At 47.6% G+C, this 20,462-nt stretch overlaps 1 protein-coding gene across 4 annotated transcripts in view; it reads right to left on the reverse strand.

The window, feature by feature from the left end:
* Positions 1-20,462, reverse strand: part of ABLIM3 (actin binding LIM protein family member 3) — a 104,284-nt gene that overhangs the window by 25,239 nt on the left and 58,583 nt on the right. For all 4 annotated transcript variants that reach the window (XM_045551417.1, XM_045551415.1, XM_045551418.1 and 1 more), the window contains 4 exons: positions 18,651-18,744; positions 13,176-13,263; positions 3,148-3,206; positions 859-930 (listed from right to left, as the gene is read on the reverse strand). In XM_045551417.1, the coding sequence (XP_045407373.1) occupies positions 859-930; positions 3,148-3,206; positions 13,176-13,263; positions 18,651-18,744 (313 nt within the window). The remainder of the gene's footprint in view (positions 1-858; positions 931-3,147; positions 3,207-13,175; positions 13,264-18,650; positions 18,745-20,462) is intronic.

Raw genomic sequence — 20,462 nt, forward strand, 5'->3', positions numbered from 1 at the left:
CCTATGTAGCACCCTCAGAGAATACTGAGCTTTTTCTTCCTGGCACTTATAACTGCAGCTGACTATTCATGGCGTATGTGTTCAATGTCATGAGGACAGGCATCGGGTCGGGCAGTTCACCACCATTTCCCCAGAGCAGAGCACAGTGCTTAGCACAGAGTAGATGCTCGGCAGATGTTTGTTGAACGAAAGAATAAATTACATATACAAGGGACCTCTGAGGTCATGTAACTCAACTCTTGTCCCTTCTGCCACATCCCAGGAAGATGATGAACCCCGTGTGTTTGAACACCTCTGGAGACGGGAGCTCAGATACAAGCAGGTGGTCTCTTCCATCCCTGGGCTTTGCCCATGATTGGAAAGCTCTTCTTTATCTTTGCAAATCCTTTACGGCCATGTTTCCATATCACGTGACTTCCTTCTCCTTTCTGCCTCTTTTATCACACACCACTACCTCCACATCGATATTCTACCCAGCACCTATTCCAAATACCACTCTGAGCCCGGTTTTTATCTTGCCCTTGTCTCGGTTAAGTAACAGGAAAGAAGGCACCTTGCACTGTTTACAGACTCAGTGAGAGCTCTTGCTGTCATTGTACTTTCTGTCTCATGCTCTGTGGAACTCTGTATCATCTCTAAAACTCCGGGTTTGCTAGAGTGTGTGCTCCATGAAGGCAGGGTCTATGTCCTCCCTGTACCCCACTCCCACTGTATCCTCAGGACCTGCAACAGAGCCTAGCACATGACAGCTGCACATCAAGTATCAGTTGGATGAAAACCTGACAGCTCCTTCATCCTTAGAAACTCTTTGGACACCAGTTCAGGGACACCCTTCCATGGCTGAAAAGTGATACATACGCAGATGACTCGGTTGGGTGACCCAATGCTAGATCCAGGGGGTGAGATGGAAGTTTCAGATGTTCGTCTGTGCTGTGGAAGAGACAAAGACAGGAGGGGTGAGAAGCTGCATGCTGGGGTTGGTGGGGAGGGAGAGACAGGGGTGTAAGAACGCAGCTTTGCAGGGCACATTAGCAATACTGTTAGAACATTCTCTAGATACTTCTGTACTTTCTCTTTATTTTCTGCATTTTTAATCTGTCTGAGTATGAATGAGACCCAAACTGCATAGGACTTCAGGCTGTTGGGCAGAATATGAATTTATTTTCTATTTATTTGCAGCTAACATTTTAAATAGGAAGTTACTCGTAAAAATTTTCATCTTGGGTTATCACAGTCAATAATGTATTTATTTAAATAAACAAAATTGGTTAGTATTCATTCCTTGCTAGGTTGTTTATTCAAAATGTAAAAGTAGGTTCATGTCATTGCACACTATGCTGATTCTTTATAGTGTATTCATTGCAAACTGACACACACTGAAGTGATAAACTTAAAAAACCTATCTCTGAACAATGGCAATGATGGATTAAGAGCCCCGTAGCAGAGCAGCGTCATGTCACTCTTACTGCATCTACAAGAGTGGCAGCATGTTGTAGTCACAAAGTAAGGGACTGGGAATCAGGGACCATGGTTGAAATATGTGGTTTTAGGGATCTCGGATTCTTTATCTGTAAAAAGCAGAAGCAGAGCGTCAGGACTGCTGAATTCCCTCTCAGTTTCTCCCCCTACAACGTGGGCTAGAGAGCCGTGTTGCCCAAACTAGTGGTGGGTCTGCGAAGATGAATTTAGGTGGAACATTCGATAGTACTGAGTGACAGAGTGAGAGTGTAAAATATAACATTTTAGTTCAATCATTTTGATTAGATTGAGGAGCCAGTCTCAATTTGGTGCTAATTCATCCCAACAACTCTTTCAATAATGGCTAATTTCCCTTTTTAAACAGAGTGCAGGCAATGTTGTCTAGATAGAATTTTTAAGATTTATTTGTGAGAATTATTACATAAGATTATTTCATTATCATTGAATCTATTTTATGGTTTCCTTTCATTTATAGAAAGTATTACTGGTTTCCACTTGGTGATATAAAATTTTATTTTAAAATAAGCTTAGTGAAGTAAAAAGTAGTGAGTTGATTTAAAGAAAGGCACTAAGTGTATAATGAGACAGGTGGTACACGGCCATGGTAACAGGCATGGGGGTTGCAGAAGGATGACTGAAATTGCCACCAAAAAGGGGGAAATTGAAGAAAAGGACAATTAGTTCTTATACCTTACATAGGTGACGACTTGGAAAAAACAGGGAAAAAAAATTCAGGGCTCAAAAATAATAACACATCAACAGATCAGCTCTTTCACAAAACTTACAATAAGTGGATGAGGCAGTGAAGGAGACCTGTTTAATTAGCTTGTCACAAGTCGTTGCACTTGTGTTTTCAGGTGGCAGTTGCAAGGGACCAACTTGGAAGTTCCGAGGGCCAGAGTGTAAAGGTACCTTGGAGACATCAAGTGCCTCTCCTTGTCCCCTCCGCCCCCCGACACACAACCCAGGTGTCCCCCTGCAGCATCAAGGGCCCCTCCCTGCAGCCTGGGCAGTTCCACCCCCTCTGCAGTATCAGGAATCTCGAATCACAGGCTTCCCGCCATTTGTCAGAGGACAGTAATTCAGAGGGATGCAAGGACCTCAGCTGGGCCAGTGTGTGCCTGGGGACCCGGCTGTGCCTCTGCCTGGTAGGGTACTCGGGCAACCACTCCCCTCTTTAGACTTGGTTTGCTCATAGGCAAAGGCAAAGGTAAAATTCCTTGCATATCTGCCTCCCAGGGTTAAAGGAATCAAATCAGACAGTGGCTGCGAAGATGCTTCATAAACTGTCAATTACTATGACAATATTAACTATTATTGTTAATGAATGGCCTTAGGCTGGGGAAAGACCATGGCGTGAGTGCCTCGGAGAGGCTGCCATCTTGATCAGCAATGGTACAGTTACAGCCTCGCCCCAGAAACACTTAAAAAAAATTCATGCAAATACAGTGCTTTACAGTTCTCAAAGTGCTTTCACATCCAGTGTCACAATCTCAAAAACCCCATGAGGCAGGTGTTACCACGAATGAAATCCAAGGACACAGGCACACATTTGGGAGTGTGCACAGCAAGGAATGCTGACTCAGCACTAAAGCACAGCTCCCCCGACCTGTGGCAAAAGGTAGCAATGTAGGAGTGCTGGTCTGGGATCACTACCAGCTTGCTTACCTTTAACTTCTTCTCTGCCCGGGCTGCCTGCTTGCAGATGGGGTGCCAAACCTCAGAACCTAAGGGGCCAGGAAAATAACAAAGGCTCAGACTTTCAAACCTACCAGCTTTCAGAGTCTCTCCCCATCCCCCACCCTGATTTACTCCCTGGTCAGCACATGTACCCTCCACATGGGCCAGATGGACCCCCTTGGCCTTCCCAGCTCACTGCTGGCACCGGCTGGTGCACCAACTTGACCATCCACACCCTTTTCTGCATTTCCAAATCCTACCCATTCCTTAAGGTCCAGGTCTCACACGATATCCTCTTGCAAACTTTCTCACCTGCCAGCTGAGGGTGACTTCTCTCTCTTCTGTCATCCATGGTTCTGTGTATCTCTCTCCACACATATGGTCTTAAATCACAGTAGCTCATGGAATTATCATCCCAACTAAATTAAGAGCTCCTTCTGGGCAGGGACCGAGCTTTATTCATTGCTATGTCTCCCACAGCATCCAGCATGGGACTTTGCTCCCAGCGGAGGTCCGTACATGTTTGTGGGGTGAATAGATGAGTGGACGAGTGGCAGTGAGTGACACATAGCAGGTGGTCAATACATATTTGTTAAATGAATGAATGGCGTGGGGGGTGAAGGGAAATGACAGCATGTGGCAAACTCCAGCCTTCCTTTCTCTTCAAAGACTCATGACAGTCGATCAGAACTATCCCATTAATGGGAGGAGGTGTCATGGTGTATATTCTGCTTGAGAGCACTGCTTTGACCTGCTAATTCCTCAGAGACTCCAGACTCTTCAAATTTAGGATATGGCTAATGCCCACACTTCACTGTGGGTGGGGGTCCAGTTGGCCAGCCCCAAACACAAAAGGCCAATTTGGAAAGGCATGAACAACAGGTGGCTGGTCACATGTTGAGAAGAAGCCCCAAATATTACACATTCCCCAAAGAAGAGACAGGTGTCCTGGATTAGAAGGAAAAATAGGGACATATTATCCCTCTGGAGCCATTCCTCTCGTAACCAGCCCTAAAAGGAAAGGAGCCAGCAAATGGCTAGATTCCTGAGGACCCAGATGGCATTTGTTTGTCTGACTTTGTTTCTAGGATATACTTTCCATTATGGTTTGTTGCCTGGAACCCCTAGGACTGGAATACTAGCAAAGGGACAGGGGGAGGTGTAAATCAAATAATTAGCCTCAAAAGACAGGAGAAAGACTAAGAATAAGTAGCCCTGGGTTCTTGTTTCTGTTCCTTTAACATCTTCTCTCTGGGTCCCTGTTTCTTCATCTGAATATCAACGAGATGGGATTCGGATGGTCTTGATTATTTTTATTTTCATCTCCAGGATTCTAATTCTAGGGCCAGTTCTGTCTCTTGCAGAGTAGGAATCTTTCATTCTTGTCTGCCGACGTTCTTGGGTGATCTTAATTATTCAACATGAGTTTAAAATGCAATGACTCCCAGAGCCCAGTAGAGGGATTCTGGGTCCGTGGCTGGATCCAGCAATCACAGGGTGTGTCCACTACCGAGTCGTGGGGCGGGATCCTTGCTTCCGGGAGTTATTAGACAGAGCGTTTCCGGTTCCTCTCTGAGTTGCTCCTGAATCTACCAGGAGTTGTTTGTGACTGTGGCTCTGGCAGGAAACACATGTTACAGGTCACTGTAGGAAATGGATGAGGTGGACACAGAGGTCTGAGAAGGTCATGTGCTTAGGAGAAAGAGGCATAGGAAAGGTAGAGGGGGCAGTTCTCATGGGGGGATAATGTGTAAAGGGCATCAGACTAAGTGGTCTCTCTTGCTTTGGCTCTGTGACATTGACATATCTGCTCTGAAATAAAACTGTGCCCAAAATGGCCATTATTTCAGCACTCTGCATACAGAAAAGCATGTTTATATAAGAAATGAGGGGAGAGAATCATAACAGAAAAAGAAAATATAATTAGAAATGAAAAAAATCCAAAGTTTGGGAGTTGGCAGCATACATCTAAATAAAAGAGGGTCAAAAAGGACTGAGTCGGTAGCTAGCAATAGACTTAGTTAAAAGAAGGTAAGAAAAGGTGATTTGTTCATGAAGGCCCCTGTGAAATTATGGTCTGCTGAGCTTATGCGCTTGGCCAATGGCTCAACGTTGTGACATTAAAGGAAAGATAACATCAGAATGAAGAAGGTGGTTATTCCCTTCTGTGGACTTTCTTCCCAGAGCTGGAAACAGTGCCTGGCCCATGTGTGTTTAATACAGAAATGCATGCATGATGGGTTGGATCCCACCTCTGCAGTTTTTTTTTTTTTAAAGATACAAGGTGAAATTCACCCAGAGGAGGATGGTAACCAGAATAGGAAGGGGATTCAAAAGTAGGTGCTAAGGCAGGGTCTTCACCCTGAAGGAGAGAAGACTGTACAAAACAGTGAAAACTGGCTTTGAATATTTTAATGACTGTCTGTGGGAAGAGGCATTAATTAATTTTGCAAGTCCTATACAGCAAAACTAGGAATAAGGGGCAGAACTTCCAGGGAAGGTAAATTTAACATCTGAGAATTGAATGTCCTCGTTCATCTAATAGTGAGCTCCCCGTCCCTAGAAGTATTTAAGTATATATTGGGTAGATAAATGTTCAGCAGGGATATCATGGAGGAGACTTACCACATAGTAGTTACACTAAACGATAGTTACCATCCCTCCTAATCCTTAGAAATTTTGTTTCCATCTTAATAGGCTTTTCTGTACAGAGAAAATAGTTATTTGCCCTTATCCAATAATCATGATGAGAATAATTGTGATGAGAGTCCTGTGAGCAGAGGGATTCATCTATGTCGTATTTACAGATATATCTGTAGAGACTATAGATCCTCAATAAATACTCATTGAGTGAACAAATAAACAAAAGAAACATGATATTCTGCCTTAGGCCAGTTGGATTCTTTAAGCTGGGCTCAGCTATTTGGACATGTAATACAGTCTAGACTCTGATCAGGCAGCTATAGTTCCAGATGGAGTCTGTAAGAATAGTCACTAGATTGGGGTTTGTGGAAGTGTGACCTATGGACCACCTGTCTTGCAGCCTGGTAAAATGCAGATTCCCGGTCCTCCCTGCAGAGCCACTGAAGCCGGCTTTCTGGAGGAGGGACCTGGGAATCTGTGATTGATTTAATAAGCTTCCCAGGTGATTTTACCACTTAATTTAAGAACCACAGGGCTAAATAGCAAATAATACTCCAAATTTGTTTCCTTGGAATGTCGTCGGATAAACAAACCTATTTTACAAGACAGAACTCTTTTGGTAAGAATGCAACATTTTTTTGCTTGTTCATTCCTGGTTCTATGAGCCACACTCTCTTGTACCCCTGAGATTGTCATCTACAATTCCAGGTTCTGCAGTTAAAACCTACTGGAAGGTTACGGAAGTGAAGGATTAGCTATTTCTGTTTCAGCAGACTCAGAGACAGAGATGTGAATCTCCAAAACAATCCCTCAGCCAGGTATTAAGGCCAATTTTAATCCTTAGCCGAGTCAGCAGTCCGTCTTATCTCTCTGACCGGTTATAGCACACGCCACACCTATAGTATTTGGCGCTGATTTAATGTTTGGGAACCCACCCACTTCTCTGCTGGACCTTGAAATTCAATTTGCTAATGCTTTTTTGTTTTTTAATGCCAAAGCCAGAGCTAGTGCCATGGTCTTTCTGAATGCCAAGCCAGGGGTTACCACGCAGCGGTGACTGAAAGTAGCCCACCCGAGGGTTCTGTTTGGTCAGTGCTGTGATTTTAAACAACGCTGAATCTGAATGTGTTTAGACACCGCAGGTCACCGGGGACTCTCCCTGCTGTCTGACTCCAGGACTTTCTCACTCATTAATGTGGCATTTGAGTTTCTGGCCCCTGGTCCTAGCTAGGGTGTTCTCTTACAGCAGGTTTCTTCTTCGGATTTCTCTTGATCAAAGCAGGGTGAGGCTTCTCCGAATTCTGCCTTTATGACAACAGCACTGCCTTTGTGGCATAGATTGGCTGGAACTTCTTTAAAATCCTCACCCAGACAAACAAATGTGGAATACTCATAAATGTAATATTATTCAGCCATAAAAAGGAATGACCCACGGACACATGCTGTGACATGGAGGACCCTAGAAAACATGCTCAGGGAAAGAAGCCAGTCACAAAAGAACACTTATTGTACGGTTCCAGCCATATGAAATAGAAAACATTGGTAAATCTATAAGACAGAAAGCAGATTGGTGGCTGCCAGGGGCTAGGGGCAGAGGAGAATGGGGAGTGACTGCTTAATGGGTGTGGAGTTTCCTTTTGGGGTGATGAAAACGTTCTAGAACTAGAGAGAGGTGGTGGTTGCATAGCATTGTGAATGCATCACAAGCTACTGAACTGTACACTTTAAAATGGTTAATTTTATGTTATATGAATTTGACCTCAATAAAAAACAGATCCCCACTCCACTCCCTCCAGCAGGCGAGCTGTTTCTGTAGACCAAGGACACTCTGTTCTTTTTTTGTCACTAAGGATGCCAAGCTCATCAGGAGAGAGAAGAGCGAGCATTTCTGTTGAATCTGCCACATAAAAACAATGTGATCATTATTATAATCTTGGGGCTTAGGAAATCTTCACCGTGTATCAGGCACTGTCTGCACCATTTAATGTAATATTCTTTTTTTTTTTTTTTTTTTTAGACAGAGTCTCGCTCTGTTGCCTGGGCTAGAGTGCCGTGGCGTCAGTCTAGCTCACAGCAACCTCAAACTCCTGGGCTCAAGCGAGCCTCCTGCCTCAGCCTCTCGAGTAGCTGGGACTACAGGCATGCACCACCATGCCCAGCTAATCTTTTCTATATATATTTTTAGTTGTCCAGCTAATTTCTTTCTATTTTCAGTAAAGACAGGGTCTCGCTCTTGCTCAGGCTGGTCTCGAACTCCTGACCTCGAGTGATCCACCCACCTCGGCCTCCCAGAGTGTTAGGATTATAGGCGTGAGCCACCGCGCCCGGCCTAATGTAATATTCTTAAGAGGTTCAAGTCCTGGTTACATCACTTACTAGCTGCATTGCCTAGAGTAAGTCAGTTACCTCTCTGTGCCTTGGTTTCCCCACCTGTAAAATGGGGATGGTAAGAGTGTCTTCTGCATAGGTTTGGTTTGAGGATTAATGAGTTAATATAATCCACGTATAACACTTAGCACAGCGTCCGCCTATGTTAGGAACACTGTGTGTTAGTTATTATTGTTCTTATTAATATTATCTCCTACCCACCTAAGAAAATCGCCTGTGTGCCAGGACCTAGAGGAGACTTGAGGGGAAGGGGAGTGGGGGCCAGGGTCAGGTGGCAGGGGAATGCAGCAAGTGACAGGCTGACTGCGCCAGTGGAGTCACTGAGCAGAAGCCTGGCTTGGTTGTCAGCACACCCTCCTGGGAGCTTGGGCTTGTGCCCAGAGACGAGGGCACCTCAGGAGAAGTGGTAAAGACCGGTTTGCCTGGAGCTGACATGATGAAGTGGACTTGAAGCTTAATAAAGAGGTCGAGGGAGGAAAGCGCTTAGTTACCAGGAGGCTGGTTACCATGGAGGATATCAGGCAGGATGAAGGGAGGGCAATGCAATGCCGAGGTGCCTAGTAATTCACAGGAAATACTAAGTGCCGATAATAACAGTCGGGACAGTTATTAAGAGGTACTGAGCACTTAGTATGTGCCAGGCACTAAGTATCTTATTGCTATTATTACGACTAACATTTAAAGAGTGTCTGTGCCACGCCTTATGCTACATACTTTATAACAATAGTACTTAAATAAAAAATAATAATGATCACTGACATTTATTAATATTAACAATAGCCAGCATTGATTAGTGCACTGCAGCATGGGGAACGGCCATTTCTACACTACTGGTTGTTCATCACGATCTCGGACTGGCAGAGCCAGCAGTGCCAGGCTCTGGGCTACGCCTTTACCATGGATTAGCTCATTTAATCCTCACAGCAGCCTTGTGAGGTGGGGCCTAGTTCACCCCTCTCTTATAGATGGGAAATTGGGGTTGAGGGAGCTTGGATATCTTGCCTGCTTGTCCATGTCTCTCTCCCCACCCTGGCCTGGGCACGGACAACAGGTCCTCGGAGTCTCCCCAGGAAGCCTCTGCTGAGCCTAGTGGGGCATGCCACCTCTCTGGACTGATGGGGCCCGGGGATGGCCAGGCCCCCCTTCCCACCACGTGGAGGCAGCCAGCCCAGGGCAGGAGAGTGCGGGGCAGACACAGAAAGAGGCAGAGAGAAGAACCACCTGGAGTCGCAGCCCCCACTGAGCTTTGTGTCTCCTCGGTGCTCCTCAGTCCCGCTAACCCGTCAATCCCCTTTTGCCTAACGTGGCTTGAGCTGGGTTTCTATCACCTAAAAAGTCCAGACTAATAAAACATCTCATCGAGCCAAAACCTGAGTATCTGACAAGTTCTCGCCTTGCCCAGCGGGCAATTTTGTTTCTCAGAAAATAAGAGGAAGCAACCAGAGAATGTGTTGCCCTGGACCTAATTCTGACCAATGTGGACAAATTGGCTGCTGAAGGAGCTATGACATGTGACAGGTGAGAAAATAGCCGCATCGGCTTGAGGTTGTGGTGACCTTAGAAGAGAAGCTGGAAACAGACTTTAGAAATACAAACTTTAAGCTACTACACTGTAATACTTTCTATATGACTCAAGATGCTTGGTAACCCTTAAAATCTAAAAAAAAAAAAAAAAGGCAGCTCATCAAAAATTAAAATGTACTCTATTTAAAGTGAAATATGCTTAGTAGAGTTAGACTTTAGGAAATATCAATTTAGTACAGTAACAGGATATGTTTGAAGAACCTAAAATTAGGTTGCAGGAATGGGGAAACATAAGATTTAAAGTTTTTAAGCATAACTCCTACAACCTAAGCTGTCAGTAGAGAGATCCAATTTAAAGTAATAACGCTAAACTACGAAATTGCAGCAACCAATACTACAATGGTGCCTTTTGAAAGGTGGTTTGATGAGATGTGTGGATGATGACTGAGGGCTGACATTCCGCAGCCCGTAACAACGGGACAGGCTTCACTCAAGCATCTCTTAGCTGAGGGCGCCTTTTCCGATTCCTTGTCAGAGGAAAATGTGGCCTTTGCTAAATACCAACGGCCTCCCCAGCTGTGCCAGAAACACACGCCTCCTGATACCAGGACCTTGTATCCCCTGAACTAAAAAAAAAAAAATGTGATCTGAAATAGACTCAGTTACACAAGAGAAGAGTTTGGTGTAATCGTCAAAACAAGCCTTCAAGGCTCCAGGCAGGATTTGCATTAGCACCGAGCTAAGTAAGGCTCTTCGCTTTCTTTCGGACCACGGTTACCTCTGAAAATCTGATGAAAGCTACAGACCCTCTCCCTAGAGAAACACAACTACATGCAAAATTTGGCAAGCAATTGCAGGAGATTTATAGGATTCAGAAGGCTATGAACCACAGTTTAAGAATTCTGGTAACAGACATATAAGAAACCTGCTTTAAAGAAACGCTGATGAGACAGGCTAGCTAACCTTGGCTAACATATCCTCTCTAAACTGTCAATCTTCTTCTCTAAAATGAGGATATTAATGCTTTTTAGCACACAGGGTCGTTGTGAGGATAAAATGAGATACTGCATTTAAAACTCTTAGTATGGTACTTGGCACACATAGTAAATGCTCAACAAATACTAGCTTACGGCATTTTATTAGTGTTACTATTTTTATTATTATCATTGTTATTGGTGGGACTTATAATTTGTTTCAATACTTTCCTTGACAGAGCAGGGTTTGCCCAGGATTTTACAAAACATTTCCTGCCATGTGGGTTTTCAGTATACAAATGATAACAGAGAACTGTTTAAAACGGTACCACTGAACTCCTGTGTTTCCAGTGTTATTGTCTCAGATCTTCAGAACAGGGGGATACTTAGTGTAGACAGGAAGGCAGAAAAGGGGAGAAAAAGAGTCTACCTTCTCCCTTTTCCTGGGTGCAGGTACATTTAAAACAAGAGCAAAATCTATCTCACGAACCACATTTGGGGTTTAAAGAAACCACTGTCCTGGCCTTAGATCTACCTTCTGGGGAAAGCTGGAGAAAGAGCCCTCGCTTGTCCCCACGACAACATCTAGGATGTTCAAACATCTAGGGACAGCTAGTCATAGTGACTCGGCCAACAGCGATCACCTGTGGAGTGCACACGGTGCCAGTGTCAGGGCTAAGGAGCCGACGCCAGGAGCAAGGGGGCTCCCGGAGGAGGCCAACAACTCCCGTGCAAGCTGGAGGGTCCTGGGGCAAACGGGGCTGTGTGGGAATCCGGGAAGGAGGGTGTGTGTTAAGTTGTAGGTGGGGTTCGGATTGGGGAAGCTTCGTGTCCAGGAAGCATGCAGTGACTGAACTGGGCCTTGGATGGTAGGATTTCTAAAGGAGGGCGCCGGACGACAAGAAGGGCAGTGAGCTCATTTCAGGGCCAAACATGGACTCACCCCAAGGCCTGGCCCATCCGCCCACTTCCCGGCCTCGTCTCTCCCCTCTCTCTGCACCCCAACCACGCAGGCTCCTCTCAGCCTCACATACCTTGCAGTCTTGCAGACTCTGTCCCCTCAGGCTGCCACATCCCAGCCCCTCTCTTTGTCTAGTTGCTACAGTCTGAATGTTTGTGTGCCCCCAAAATCATATGATGAAATCCTAACTCCCAAGGTGATGGTGTTAGGAGGTGGGGCCTTTTGGGAGGTGATTAGGCCATGGGATTAGTGCCCTTATAAAAAAGGCCCCAGAGAGCTGCCTCACCCATCCCAACATGCAGGGCACAGTGAGAAGGTGCCACCTATGAGTGAGTGGGCCCTCACTAGGCACCAAATCTGCTGGCACCTTGATCTTGGACTTCCCAGTCCTTAGAACTGTGAGAAACAGATTCTGTTGTTTATAAGCTGCCCCATCCATAGTATCTTAGTCTGTCTGGGTTATAGCAGACTGAATGGACTATACCACCAGTTAACACCACTCATCCTCAGATCTCAGCTCTGGCCTCTCCTCAGGAGCCTGCCCTGACACCTCTCCTGCCCTGCTAAGTGCTCACACAGCCCCGTACTTCTCCCCTGCTTAAAACTCACCAAGGCTGACACACATTTGTGTGATTACTGCTGAATGCCCATCTCCCCCCCTGGACTGCAGGGCTGCGGCTGGCCCTCACCATGCCCCTGGCACAGAGCCTGCACGTGCTGGGACTCAGGGAGTAGTTGGTGACTGGATGAATGAATGGCTGAAAGTTGGCTTTGGCAGCTTAAGTGCTGGCTACGTTCAAGGCTAGAAAGGAAGTCTGAGACCTCTGGGAGATGATCTCAAATGCTAGGCTGGTGTTTGCACCTAAACCAGTGGGCAGGGAGGGCCTTCAAAACCTCTCAGTGGGGCAGTGCCAAGAATGCCATGATGCCCGGGGATGATGGGTTGGGCGGAGGACAGATGACTGAGCGGGATCTGGAGATGAATTAGGAGACTGTAGCAAGAATTCTGGGGCAAGAGGGCTGAACCCTGGGGAAAGAAGCACTGGCTTGCTTTTTGGGAATTATTGGTGCCCCGCTTATTCCTCTGTGCATTCTGTGAGTCCCTGGGAAGACTGAGCAGCAGCCTGGTGTGATGCTCTGAGAAGTGGGGAGAAGGAGATGGCATAAAGGCTGCGGTGGTATAGACAGTCTGCAACCCAGGCCTCCTCTGAGCTTCTCTGACCGTTTGGCCCTGTGTAGCTCGGCCTCCCAGCCCCAGGCAGAGCCAGGGGAGTCTGCTCAGAGCACTGCCAGGGAAGCAGGCCAGCTGAGCAATGGGTGGAGGCGTACAGGGACAGAAGGCAGATTACATGTCACTTCATATTAGCCACACCAGCAACTTTCCCGATCCACTCAGAGAGGGGCAAACTAATTGCAATTTTGAGGACAAGCCAAAAGCCAAGATAACACTGAAACAGAAGGAGAATGTATCTCCTTCCCAGTCATGAGTGGGTGGTAACATCTTACAGAAGGTTAGATTCGCTTACCTGTGAGATACATCTCCTCTCCCTCAGTGAACATCTGGTGGCAGCGTACACATCTGGCACAAGTTGGGTGGTAATGCTTCCCGCCTGCCTATGGGGATCAAGAGATGAAACAGGAGGTCAGAGCTAGGGCTACTGTCCAGTGGGACAGATTGGGTTTGAACATTTCCTGGGTATATCAGTGCTGCTGGCATGTTCATGACCCCAAGGTTGGTTGGAGGCCACCCACGGGAGTCAGAGTCACCTAAAATTCCACCCAGGAAGCTTGGTGATTCTCATCGTGGGTCTGTGATGGCAGTTCAGTTCAGGGGTCTTCCCTGGACACCTGCTCTTCTATTCTGGCAGTGGGAAGGGCCCTGCAGAGGCCACTGCGCCCACCTTCTGATTTCCAGATGAGGAAACAGTCTTGCTTTGAGGACATCCCAGAATTGCCCCAAGCGAGGACCCCTCACCACTGGTGGTCCATGAAATAATTTTAAGTGGTACATGAACGTGAGATTTAGTAACATGGAATCAACAACAAAAAATACAAACTTTTCAATCCTCTATCAATTCTTCTGATTTTATCAAGGAGAAAGTACCAGTTTGGTGCCTGTGTGCCTTTAATATCTATCCAAAATGTACTAATCTACCTTTTTAGGAACGTAGCAACAGAAGCTAGCTAGAACTGTCTATATTTTTGGGTTCCCTGAAACACAGCAAGTATGTGCTGGTTTTCCTATTATGTTGTATAAGTTTTCTTCTATGTGAGTGAGCTAACCTGAAGACAATTAAAGTGTTAGGGAAGGATGATCATATAAAGTTCACATACATGGCAAACACTGCGAGACTGGCACACGAAGGACAGAGTTTTAGGGCTCAGTGGACAAAAACAGGACCTATTGCGGAGCCCCGACCCCCAGGCCAGCCCCACGAGCGTTGCCTCCACCCCATCCCCAGCTCACCGCAGTGTGGCTCTGGTGAGTCCCCTTTCCTGTTCCCACTTTCCTTCCCCACCATTATATAAACTAAAAATGGAAATGACTTGCAGCTGCAAATCCTTCTACAGGGGGAAGACACAGCCTTGGAGAAGGTTGTGCCTCAAGGTGTCACTGGAAGCCAGTAGCAGTGTTGGGGCGAGACCATGAGGGCCAGTCACTTGCCTCCATGCTGATAATTCCAACATGAAAATCCCAGCCAAGAGGACTTGACGTGGAAGGGCCCTTCGTGGGGGTTCCAGATTTCTCTATAGCAGGAGCTTAGCGCAGCAATGGGGCTGGAAGGTGAGGCTTGTTTTGAAGAAACATTTTGCATGTCAGGGCAGGGTTTTCTGGAGGGAGGATAATACCTGGGGGGAGTTGATAGATATTGGGGGACTGTTAAAGGCCCCCTCTCCAAGCCGCCACTTGGTCTGATGCTCACAGGTTCCTTCCAATTCAAAAGTTATAATTGCACAATAGGAAGGCTTGCCTCTTGTGGAGATAGTCTCTCTCTATTCTAAAAACTTAGCAAGAATGTGGAAAAGATAAGTTTTTACAAAAGAAAAAACATCTCCAATATCTCTTTTTTTCCCCATCCTTGGTTGTTTACATGGCTCCCACCAATGAGAAAATGTCCTTGTTGTCATCAAAGCAAATATGTTCAAACTTTGGAAGGAGCCTGCTATTTTCCCAAGTTGCAATGTCGTGGGACTGATTCTCTCGCACCATGACAAGGACAATAGGTTTAATTAGTAGCCTCTTCCTACTCTGTGTCTCTTTATCATTTCAATTATAGACCTGTTTTCCAGGCTGGCAATAGCTCCTTGGCAAGACTGAAGCTTAGCGTCTTCCTAAATGTCACGTCCCACCACTCTGCCCCAGCTGGAAGAGGCTTTGTGCCCACTGTGGCACCCGCAGCCCTAGATGGTGTTGAAAATAGCTGGAGGAAAGGGAGGCTGCTAGGGCAGCCCACACCCAGGGTAAGGGACAAGCAAGTCAACGAGCTGAGATGAACCATTTCATCTGTTAACAAACCAAAGTCAAGAAAACAGTGAAGGAAAATGGCAGAGTTTCACCCCACAAATGGAGCCCTGTTGGAGAGGACTGGGAATGGCAGGCAAGGGTGGGGAATGCAGCCCCCAGGAACCCAGGTTTGTGGTCCTCTTTGGTGAGGTCAGCAACAAGACAGGAAGGAGTGTGACTGACAGCTTGTTGAGCTCTGTCACTGAGGAAGGGATCATGGGGAGGGTTCAGTAGTGCTGACCCCACCGCTAAGCAGGTTCCAACTCTGTGGCACAGCTCTCAGTCCAGGGAAGGGCCTGAGATCGTCCAATGAGTGTCAGTCCCAGGATGTTCGCTGAGCTATTAGAAAAGAGACACCCTCTTTCCACTGGGATGCTGGCTGATAGGATCTAAGCCTGGAGCGACTGGTGTCTAGCCTCCCCATCACAAAAACAGCCTTCTTGAGAATAAAGCCAGCACAGAAGACAGTGGAGCCAAGATGGCCAGAGATTCCAAACGAGTTTGTTTAAGCACTGGATCCAGCTGTGTCTGAAGCCAGAATGACTCCTGGGTTTTTATTATAGGTGCTGATAAATTTCCTTTTCAGTCTGAATCATCTGAGTGTAGCTTCTGTACCTGCGACCAAAAAAGTCTTGACTGACATTTCCATCAGGAAAACAGGGCAGTGGTATTCTCTGTTGGGAGGTATAGACTAAGACTCAGGAAGTAACTTGCTTAAGGTGTCACGGCTAGACGTGGTAAAATCTGAATCCGAGTCTGTTTCGTGGCAACCATGTCTTTTCCCTGACATCGTGCTACCTCGGAGACCCCTGCGTGGCTGAGAGCTGTGGACCTCAGTGTGGGATATAGGAGCTCTGTCTCTACCAGGAATCCTGCCTGTGACTTTGGAAAAACACCGCATGTCTTGGGTCTCACTTTTCTCATCTGTAAAATGAGGAGGTTGAATTAGTTGGTTGCTAAAAGTCTCTTCTAGCTCTAAGAAAAAAAAAAAAGTCAGTAAGTCCAAGATGCTAATGGAGCCTCACACAGACGGAATCAGGTGAAACCCAGTCACAACAGCTGCCCAGGAGGAAGAGACCGTCACAGTGCCAAACAGCAGTCACACGCGGGGAGAAGGCAGCCACCACCGACGGGATTTCAAAGCAGCTTGGAAATGCTCGAACAAATTCCCATCTGCGGCCCTGTGTGTAATCGAAGTTCTTTCCTTCTTGAAAGAAAAGTCTACCGTTGTGATCTCCTGGCCCACTGACCCTTCACCCGCTGCATGCTGGGTGCCTCCTCCCCCCGATGCCGCAGGCCCCGCGAATGAGTCTTCTGAAGGTGACCCTTCCCACACCCGGCAGCTTGTTCTCCGCCCGCGCAGTCCTCGCCTGCTCTGCAGAGTGTGACCCACACTGCAGCTGACCTCGCCATCTTTCTGAAGCTTTGCCCTGGCAATGACCACTCCCACCTTGTCCTCCCACACCTTCCTCTGATAAGTCCTGGGTCTCTTTCTGAGTCTCTTTTGCCTGCAAGCAGCTGCTGCCCAAGGTTGGTTCAGCCCCCTCCCCCCCCCTCTCTGCCTTGGAAATCCCGAGGTACTTCGATTCAAATCCTAGTGTTTCTGAGATTGGCCCTCCAGGCCCAGGCTTTGTTCCTGAGCTCTGATCCATATCTACGACTGCCTTCTTGAAACCTTCTTGGGATTTCAACCACAACTCGTCCCAGATAACACTTGTCATGTTTCTGCCAGCTTAGCTTCTTTCCCCGCCACCCCCGGTTCTGCAGATGACAACACCAAGCTTCCCGTCACCCAGGCTTGATACTTTGGCATGACTTCTGGCTGCTTCTCCTTCAATCCCAAGTCTACGAGTTGTCTCACAGCTGCAGACCAGCTGGAATTCTGCAAGGGTGGCCGCCCTGCCGCTGCTACTGGACCTTGTGAGTCCTTCCCGCCCGGGTCGTGCGGTGGCCTCCTCTCCTGTCTCCTCTTCCAGCTTCCTTCCTTCTGCATTAGCCTGTGCTCATCACTGCGTTCTCCTCCCGGGGATGCAGCTCTAATCAGGTCACTCCTGCCCAGTCTTTCCACATGCCCACTGGCCAGTGAGCCACATGCAAGCTCCTCACCCTGCTATGCCAGGACCTCAGAAACCTGGGCCAACAGCCCTTCCGGTGCTCAGACCTTGCCCCTTGCACCGTGCTTCTCGCTGTTCCTGTGCAGGCTCCGTAGTTCCCCAGCTCCGTGCATTTGTCCATCCCCTCTGACTCCCTGCAGACAATTCTCCATATAGCAACCAGAGAAATCTTTTTAAAACAAATCTTATCATGTTGCTCCCTGGTTTAAAACTCTCCAACGGCTTTCCACTACACTTAGTATAAAACCCAGACTCCTAAGCATGGTCTACAAGTCCTATATGAATGCCCTATGTGATACACTCCATCCTCCTGCACCCTCAGTTTACAGAATTCAGTCGCATTGGCCTTTTCCTCTATTCGCTGAACGGGTCAAGCTCATTCTTCCTCTAGCTCTTCCCACCGCAGGGCTCCTCGGGGATGGCCTCCTTATTCTCAGGGATCTGCTTCACATGTCTCCTGAGAGAGTCCTTCCTGGTTGCTACATTCTCGCCTGCTGAGCCCACATGTGGCTGCAGAATCCTTCCCGACACAGCACTCATGGTAACCACAATCAACTGGCCAGATCTGGCAGAATTCATGATTCTGTTTGCAATAGCTGATCCAGTCTGCCATCCTCCAGCTATTGCCTGATGGAAAAACTGAGGCCTGGAGGAGCAATGATACCCCAAAGGGAGCAGAGTTAGCAAATAGAGTCAATTTTAGAACCCAGTTATTCCTACTGTTAGGATGTTATTGTTTCCTTTGCACCAAATGCTTTCCTGTTTCTAATTCCTCAAGGCGGGTGGTCCCAAAATATGGGAAGACAGCTTCCAGGCCCACAGGGTATGAGAAGGAAGGCCAGGGAGGCCAGAGGACAGGGGGCTCAGGCGGGAGCACAGCAAGGTGCCGCAGGTTGCCTGTCACTGGCAGAGCGAGCTGTGCATCGGAGGCTGGGGAGAGTTGTTGCCATGGTGACGGACCAGCCAAAGGAGGGCTTGGGGAGCAAGCTGCTAGACAAGCTGGTTCTTAAATCAGCACATTACCAAATACTTAAAAAATAAAAAAAAAAGGCTTCCATCCTCCGGCAGGGCTGGGAGGAAAATAATTGTCACTCTCCAGAAATCTGCCTGGGTCTGAATCCAAAGGTGCAACTGATTTTCCCAGCATAGCATTTTTTGAACTGGGAATAATTTTGTCTACGTTCTCATTTTGGGGATGCCCAGAGATCTCAGCAAGGTTATCTGCTCAAGGTCATGGTAGCAAGCAAAGCTGGTCGAGGCTATGGAAGGTTGAGGCTATGGAAGAAGGGGTGTGGGGTGACTTTTTCCTTCCTCGGTGATGACTTTTTGGAGTCACAGGCCCCTCTGCTCAAACATCTTCACGGTTACTTGTACCCACTCACCTCCAAGACCCTGCCGCTGATGTATCGGTCACAAGTCTCACATTTAATGCCAAACTGGGAGTGGTAGTCGGACTCGCAGTACGGAACGCCATCCCTATAAGAGGATATTCACACAGGACAAGGAAGTTAGGGCGGATCAGTGTGCGTGTTGTGGGGCAATTAGTTCCAGGACCTGCAGCCTACGGGGACTGGGCCAAGATTAGAGGCTCCTCCTTTAATCACACATTTCACCTGTAGTGAAAGAACCATCTGACTGTGCTCCCAGCTCGGTAGATAACAGGAAGCCTCCCCCAACTACATCCCCCCCAACACCTCCTGTGTGCTCCATTTTTACCCAATGCTTATAACTTAGCAGTGATAAGATTGTGTTAATTATTCTTATGCTACTACTAGTAGCCACTGACACTTATTGCTTGGTGTGTGCCAGCTCCTCTGATGATGTTTTACACAGATTATTTCATTTAATCCTACGGCAGCCCTAGGAGGGCAGAACTATCAGTATTCCCATTGTGTGGATGAGAAAACCCAAGCACAGAGCAGTTAAGCCACTTGCCCCAGGTCACCTAGGATGACCCAGAGCCAAGATTCAAACCCAGGTGGTCTGGTTTGTCACCCAGAGTGTCATGAGGGTTAAAGGAGATGTGCCCAGTGTATCCTGGGGCTCAGGATTGTGTCTAGCCAGCATGAATACTCAGCAGATGGCAGCTGGAGGAATCACCATGATCGCTGAGAGGGGTCTTGGAGGAGGACATTTGGTGCTCAGTTCTCTAGGGCTGAAGAGACATTTGGGGGCATCGGAGAGCTCAGCACAGCCTCTGGGCCCCACCCAGCTCTGAGGATTAGGTCTGAACTCTGAGGACAGAGAGAGACGTTTCCCCCACTTTTGGGTAGAAGAGAACTTGGCTCAGACACTGAGAAGCCTAAAGGAGAGGCATGCCATGCTTCCATCTCAGAGCTGTGGGCACGCTGGGACTGCTGGGGCCCGCCCTGGGCACAGGGCAACAGTGTGGTCTGAAGGAGAAGCACAGTGAGCAGTGATGCCCGACAAAGCTCTGGAGGTCAGACTGAGCCCACAAGGCAGGGGCTTGTTTGTGAGCCCATGAGACACCTCTCCCCAACCCTTTCAACCAGGATAACTCCGCAGGGGGGAAAGTCATTTGTCAGGAGGTGGGTACAGCAAGCCAACTGGATTTGGGTATAAATGCCAACATAACCTCATTTGGATTCATGGTTGGTGAGGCCTTGGGGAATTTGAAATACACACAATTCTAAAAAGAGGCAGATGGTAAAATGAATATTTACTGGGCACTTATTACGTGAGAAGCATAGATCTCTGAGCCTTCACACAACCCTACAAGGTAGGTTGTCTTCTAAGTCTCACTCTCGTAAATAAGGAAACTGAGATCTGGAGCAGTTCAGTCCCTTGCCAAGGCCACGTGGGCTGGGCCTCTACCCCGGGCATCTGATGCCAGAGCTAGTGCCTCTGAGCCCCTGCCACTCTGCAGGCAGCCAGGAGAGGGGCCCAGAGCCAGATCGTAGAGGTGCCAGGTGTGGTGGGCAACCTGGGCTGGGCCTCCTTGAAAGGAGCCCTAAGCAAGCCCCAAGTTGCCCAGAGAATTCTTACTTAGGCTCCCAGACTCAAGGACTCCTGGCTGGTGACTTACTAAGGGCACTCCTTACTTGGCAGGTACAGCAGGGAATGCCCAGCTCCTACTAACATGGCATTCAGAGCTCTCGGTGATCTGACCTCAGCTCACCTCTGCAGCCTGGGACCCTGCTTCACCTGTGCGCACACGTGAGCTCCCAAACAGG

The sequence above is a fragment of the Lemur catta genome, chromosome 5 (genome assembly GCF_020740605.2).
Source record: "Lemur catta isolate mLemCat1 chromosome 5, mLemCat1.pri, whole genome shotgun sequence".
NCBI classification, from domain to species: Eukaryota; Metazoa; Chordata; class Mammalia; order Primates; family Lemuridae; genus Lemur; species Lemur catta.